The 7,177-nt window shown below is 39.4% G+C and overlaps 1 protein-coding gene across 2 annotated transcripts in view; it reads left to right on the top strand.

Moving 5' to 3' along the window:
• Positions 1–7,177, top strand: part of lrp1bb (low density lipoprotein receptor-related protein 1Bb) — a 1,021,613-nt gene that overhangs the window by 901,814 nt on the left and 112,622 nt on the right. For both annotated transcript variants that reach the window (XM_072912020.1, XM_061926507.1), the window contains one exon: positions 1,402–1,508. In XM_072912020.1, coding sequence (XP_072768121.1) covers positions 1,402–1,508 — 107 coding nt within the window. The remainder of the gene's footprint in view (positions 1–1,401; positions 1,509–7,177) is intronic.

The following is a 7,177-nucleotide window of genomic DNA, read 5'->3' as shown; positions in this document are numbered from 1 at the left end:
GGTTATACGTCCGGTTCAAGGCACGAAACAGGAAGTAAATGTTCAACCCGCGGCACCTTTTAGTTTAGTTTAGTTTATTAAGGATCCCTATTAGTTTACATCGCAGTGGAGACTATTCTTCCTGGGGTCCAGGCAAAAAACATCACACAATCACAAAACAACAGATTACAATGCAGTACAACATGATCAAATAATAAAATGTTGTAATTCAAAAATAGCAACAACAAAGAACCAAAAAAAAATTAAAAAAATTAAATAACTTGGAGTTAGTATAATAATGTTCATACCAAAGATAAAAAGAGCAATAAAAAAAAATAAAAATGTTTTTTTGCAAAAATAAAACAAATAACCAATGGCCTAACATATACACATTAGTGTACCAAAGACAAACAATAAGTGACGAAAAAGTACCATCCATCCATTTTCTACTGCTTGTCCCGCAATCAATAAAATAGTCAATAATCAATAAAACCAGTCATGACATTAGGTACAATCTAGAATAATCTCTTTCTGCAATACTTCACCTCTTAGTCTATTCTTAAAACCCACTATGCTGGTGAAAGACCTGCTTGTCAAAAGACGGCGCTATGGCACAAACAATAGCACACCTTTTTTTAGTGTCTCTGTCGGTGTAATATGAAAACTACTTGAATAGAAGACATTATGGCTGTTAGCGAAAAAAAATCCCTCAATTAGCCGCACTGTTTATAAGCCACATGGCTTAAAGCGAGGGGAAAAAAGTAGCGCCTTAGAGTCCGGAAAATACGGTACTGCAGATGTTAACGGTTAAATCAATTTTAAATATGCATCACCAGTTTACAACAAAATAAATCTCTAGGCACTTTACACATGGAACCGGGCCTTATAAAAGTATTGTTTTGGGAGCATTCACCATGTGCTTCATTTACTCATGTCATGTCAGTTGCATTATTTACTCATGTCCGTTGCTATCCCCCAAAAAATGTAATTATAAATAATTGATCAGGTGGACCAGCAAACGACAAATTAGATCCCCTGCCATGTTGGTGTCGACACTCACACACCCACACTGGATAATGAGTGGGAGAACCCACACAGTAGATGTGATGCAGCTGTTTAGCTGCATCCTAATATTGCCCTTTGGGACACACTCACACTAAATGGCAGGAACATGATTTTGGCTTCAGAGAGTTGCTTCGCTTCAATTGCAGAGGCAGAATTGAATGCATTTACATCCTGATTAGTCTCGCCATCATGCTCAAATGTTATCCAGTATCATACGAAATGAGTTGAAGTATTTAAAATTGTTTGAAGGTTCCCCATGATTCAGAACATAAACATTTGGCTAATAACAATCCTCTATCTAGGGATCGGTGTTTGCTGTGATTGTAACACCTGCTTTTATTATGTATTTATTTCCAGCACCAGTCACTTGCAACCACAAAGATTTTGCCTGTGCAAATGGAGACTGCATTTCGTCTCGATTCCGCTGTGATGGGGACTACGACTGTTTGGATAATTCGGATGAGGCAAGTATTCGTTCATGAGAGACTATGAATTGTCATACCGCACAACAGTAAGGCGATAAGAAGAAAAAACATTAAATAGAATCATACACGTTCAACATTAATATTTCTGTCAATGTTATGAACCATTGTACTCAATAATAGTCATACAAATTGGACACTAAAATATTTTTAACAACCTCCTGAGACCCAGCAATGCATGATTGTCCTCTGTAAGGGACAAGGATATTTCACAGCCTTGTTGCGACAGCAAAACACTCAAGCATAAAAGAGGAAAAGACATATTGGGCTTTCAATGAAGATTGCCCAAATAGCTGACAAACAAACTTTTTCCAGTGCCTCTTCTGTGATGATTTATAACGATTTACGACCAGTGTTAAGAAAATCACCTTTGAAAAGTAGTGAATTATTGTTAATATATATATATATATATATATATATATATATATATATATATATAGTTATTGAATCTATCTTGTCCAGCCACTCGAGCAAATCATATTGTTAAAGGCCTACTGAAATGTGATTTTCTTATTTAAACGGGGATAGCAGGTCCATTCTATGTGTCATACTTGATCATTTCGCGATATTGCCATATTTTTGCTGAAAGGATTTAGTAGAGAACATCGACGATATAGTTTGCAACTTTTGGTCGCTGATAAAAAAGCCTTGCCTGTACCGGAAGTAGCAGACGAGTAGCGTGACGTCACAGGTTGTGGAGCTCCTCACATCCGCACATTGTTTACAATCATGGCCACCAGCAGCGAGAGCGATTCGGACCGAGAAAGCGACGATTTCCCCATTAATTTGAGCGAGGATGAAAGATTTGTGGATGAGGAAAGTGAGAGTGAAGGACTAGAGGGCAGTGGGAGCGATTCAGATAGGGAAGATGCTGTGAGAGGCGGGTGGGACCTGATATTCAGCTGGGAATGACTAAAACAGTAAAAAACACAAGACATATATATACTCTATTAGCCACAACACAACCAGGCTTATATTTAATATGCCACAAATTAATCCCGCATAACAAACACCTCCCCCCTCCCGTCAATATAACCCGCCAATACAACTCAAACACCTGCACAACACACTCAATCCCATAGCCCAAAGTACTGTTCACCTCCCCAAAGTTCATACAGCACATGTATGTCCCCAAAGTCCCCAAAGTTACGTACGTGACATGCACATAGCGGCACGCACGTGCAGGCAAGCGATCAAATGTTTGGAAGCCGCAGCTGCATGCGTACTCACGGTACCGCGTCTGCGTATTCAACTCAAAGTCCTCCTGGTAAGAGTCTCTGTTGTCCCAGTTCTCCACAGGCCAATGGTAAAGTTTGACTGTCATCTTCCGGGAATATAAACAATGAAACACCAGCTGTGTTTGTGTTGCTGCAGCCGCCCGCAATACACCGCTTCCCACCTACAGCTTTCTTTTTTGCCGTCTCCATTGTTCATTGAACAAATTGCAAAAGATTCACCAACACAGATGTCCAGAATACTGTGGAATGTTGCGATGAAAACAGACGACTTAATAGCTGGCCACTGTGCTGTCCCGAAATGTCCTCTACAATCCGTGACGTCACGCGCCGGCGTCATCATACCGAGACGTTTTCAGCAGGATATTTCGCGCAAAATTTAAAATTGCACTTTAGTACGCTAACCCAGCCGTATTGGCATGTGTTGTAATGTTAAGATTTCATCATTGATATATAAACTATCAGACTGCGTGGTCGGTAGTAGTGGGTTTCAGTAGGCCTTTAATGTAGATGCCCATCTGCTGTACATATTTATTCTACAAAAGAAAAGTGCGGGATATGTATTTTGTTGTCTTAATATGTATTTGACTTTATTATATGTTTGGATATATTTAGTGTTCGGCGCAGCAGGACCAAAGCAGGAGGGAATAGAAAGAAGAAAATAAATAAGACGGGGAAATTGTGGGGACAAGACAGAGTGTCAACAACAACAGATATGAACCATTATGATACCAGAAAGTATAAATAAACAAAAAAAAGTGAAGTAGAAAGTAATAACACAGTGTTGAGCATAAACATTACTGTACTACCAATGAAACAATACTAATACCAATTGAAATAACAATATTGATTACAAAAAATACCTCTATCAACATTACAATCGCTTCAAATGCAACAATGCATAAATGTAATGAATAATTGGATGGCAAAAAAAGATTCGAGGAGCTGGTTGTTTTAACCTTTTACATTGTTATGGCGAACATAAGTTAAGCTTTACCTTGTTTTATGTAATGCGGGTCTGTATTTGTACAAGTATGATTGCGTTTACTTGCATGTATTAATGTGTGTTTGGGTAAGCCAGATTGTATGCATGAGTGCAAGTGTATATATGTATGTATGTTTGTAGAGTGAATGTGGGTGTGCATTAATGTGGAGTGTGTATGCATGTATATACTGTATGTGTGCATGTACATATGTGCGTCTGTATGTATGAATGTACGTCTGTATGTATGAATGTACGTCTGTATGTATTTTCCGATGTATATGTGTATGTACGTATATATGTATGTATGTGTGTTAATGTGTATGTATGTATGTATGTATGTATGTATGTACAGTATATTTGTCACCCAGTATGTGCAAGAGCTGAAGCACGGCGCAGCCACCCAGAAAGCCCCTGCAAAATAATTGAACTACAGAGGGAATTGCTTCTTAACAAATGTAATTAGTTGTCTGGAAAAGTTTGTTTTTGTTTAAACATTATAACATTATAGATGTCATCATGTCTGTCGTGAGATTCATTAGATAAGGTTGTAAGGGCTGTATGCTGGGGCTTTATAAGCAAGCACTTTCAACAAAAAAAGTCCTTTATTAAGTAGTAAAAATAGCTCTTTACCTCATCAACATGGAGCGTCGTTATCTGCCGGAGCACTTAAAACACAAAAAAAAAACAGGGGGGGAAGTCACTACACAGGAACTAATTAAACTCATGGTCCAACAAAATTACAATAAAACACACACAAAAAGTGAAACCACACACTAACTACTGCTTTATGGGAAATAATATCAACTGCTTTACCATAATGGGAAATAAGATTAGAGTATCCGCCCTGAGATCGGTAGGTTGTGAGTTCAAACCCCGGCCGAGTCATACCAAAGACTATAAAAATGGGACCCAATACCTCCCTGCTTGGCAATCAGCATCAAGGGTTGGAATTGGGGGTAAAATCACCATGATTCCCGGGCGCGGCCACCGCTGCTGCTCAGTGCTCCCCTCACCCCCCAGGCGGTGATCAAGGGTGATGGGTCAAATGCAGAGAATAATTTTGCCACACCTAGTGTGTGTGTGTGTGTGACAATCATGGGTACTTTAACTTTTAATAATATCAACAATGAGAACCAGGAAGGGCTAGATGTAACAGTGTGCTGTAGCATCCCCCTAAGCGATGTGCCAACATGACAGCCACCTTGGTAGGGGCAACCGTACCATCAAAGGCAATGCATGTACATTGAAAACAAATCATAAACGTAAAGTTAAAGTACCAATGATAGTCACACACACACACACTAGATGTGGTGAAATTACTCTCTGCATTTGACCAATCCCCTTGTACCACCCCCTGGGAGGTGAGGGGAGCAGTGAGCAGTGGCGGTGGTTGCGCTCGCGAATCATTTTGGTGATTTAACCCCCAGTTCCAACCCTTGATGCTGAGTGCCAAGCAGGGAGGTAATGGGTCCCATTGTTATAGTCTGGTATGAACTCACGACCTACCGATCTCAGGGCGGACACTCTAACCACAAGGCCACTGAGCACTGAGCACTAACTTGCTCACTTTCTTTTTTAACGTCAAAATGTGTCCCTTAATACACAATACATTTGAATACATAAAGCATACAGTGGTTCGTAACTTCTCTCAGTGGCTCTTGGCAATTTTTTAACATACTCGTAACACAAATGACTGCTTACAATTTAAGCATAATAAAAAGCCAAGTTAGAGCTCGTAAAAATACTCGTAAGTTGAAGTTCTACTGTATGTGTGTGTGTGTGTGTGTGTGTTTTTCACACACACTCTTATTTCTATTGTTTTGTCGGTGAAGGCAGTGTTCTGTGTATTGTCTGTCACTAGCCAATCAGTACCTAAGACTACTTCACCTTCTTTCAACGTCTCCTCCGGCAGTTATGTTTGTGCACGCAGTCACTGTTGCCATGGTTTGCTTTTTTTTTAATCATCTTTATTTTCAATAACAATGCCATATACAAAACAACAAACTAAACAAACACTAGTTTAGAATGCAATACTTATTTCCAAACCGTACAAATCCGTCCAGAAAACTGAACGATGTGCTATGCAGCCTTAAACGAGAAAAACAATTCTGTTTACGTCTGTCATAACGTGGGGGTTTTCGCAGCTTACTGCGAGGATTGTTCTCCCGGGATGCAACTGACTTTTCCGGACAAAGGTAGCAGGTAGGAACATATTTATTCTTGACTCTCAAATAGGTGAAAACAAAAAGGCGCACAAGGCGAAGGCACAACTTAACGCAGGAAACAAAAGCTAACACTTAGCCTGAACTATGGACATGAAACAAAAAGTTGCTAACTGTGGCATAAATAAACAAAACTTACTTGGCAAGGCATGAAGCAAACAATCGCATGACACGAGCAGTGTAAACTAAGCATGAAACAGTATGAACTATGGTATCTCCAGAAAACAAGCAATCGCGCCAGGACGACTAACTGGCAAAGACAGGCTTAAATACTGGTCTCTTGATTAGAGACAGGTCTGACCCGAACGCAAGAGGCAGGTGAAAATCATAAGTCGTCATGGAAACTAAAACAAACAAGGGTGCACAAAAACAGGAACTATGGAGTCTTAACCTAACAGAAAATAACAAAAAAAACATGACCCAGACCACAGATCATGACGCCGTCTATATGTACGTCAAATTTATCAATGCCCAGTACCAACCATTTAAAAGTCAACTTTTTGTTAGGCCGCAGATCTGGATGTTTAATAAAAAAATCAACATTAGAAAAAAAAAATCTACTCGATGGGAGTCAGGGGCGCCCCTTTGTGTCAGTCATTGCAGTGGCGGGCCGTGCGTTTCCCACCTTGGCCTTCAGTTATGTTCGACTTCAAAGATTACCTCTCAAAATACCATCATTTATGTCACCACATGACCATTGCTGGAGAAATACGATACAGGAACACATTTTATGCCCCAACTTTGAATTGAAACACATCAACAGTGTACAAAACGGGTTATTTTCTGGCGCATTTAAAAATCAATTAAAACGCATCAGCAATTAAAACATATCTTATGTGGTATTGTCAAAATTAAAATTGCAAAAAACATATAAGTGAAAAACTAAAATATTCGAACTCACAATTAGTAGGACCTTTTCGACGCAGTATAAGCCAGTGGTACCCTTCGTCGTCGGCTTATCCAAGTGGAAATGGCGAGCATTTCATCGCCAGCACAGCTGAGCTAGCTCCCGGGGATGGCCGACATCGTCTCACAAGATGTACAAACCCCGTTTCCATATGAGTTGGGAAAATTGTGTTAGATGTAAAATATAAACGGAATACAATGATTTGAAAATCCTTTTCAACACATATTCAATTGAATGCACTACAAAGACAAGATATTTGATGTTCAAACTCATAAACTTAATTTTTTTTTTGCAAATAATAA

This window comes from Nerophis lumbriciformis, linkage group LG31 (assembly GCF_033978685.3).
Source record: "Nerophis lumbriciformis linkage group LG31, RoL_Nlum_v2.1, whole genome shotgun sequence".
Classification (NCBI taxonomy): domain Eukaryota; kingdom Metazoa; phylum Chordata; class Actinopteri; order Syngnathiformes; family Syngnathidae; genus Nerophis; species Nerophis lumbriciformis.
Note: the sequence above shows the minus strand (reverse complement) of the source record. Positions and strands in the feature narration are given on the sequence as shown.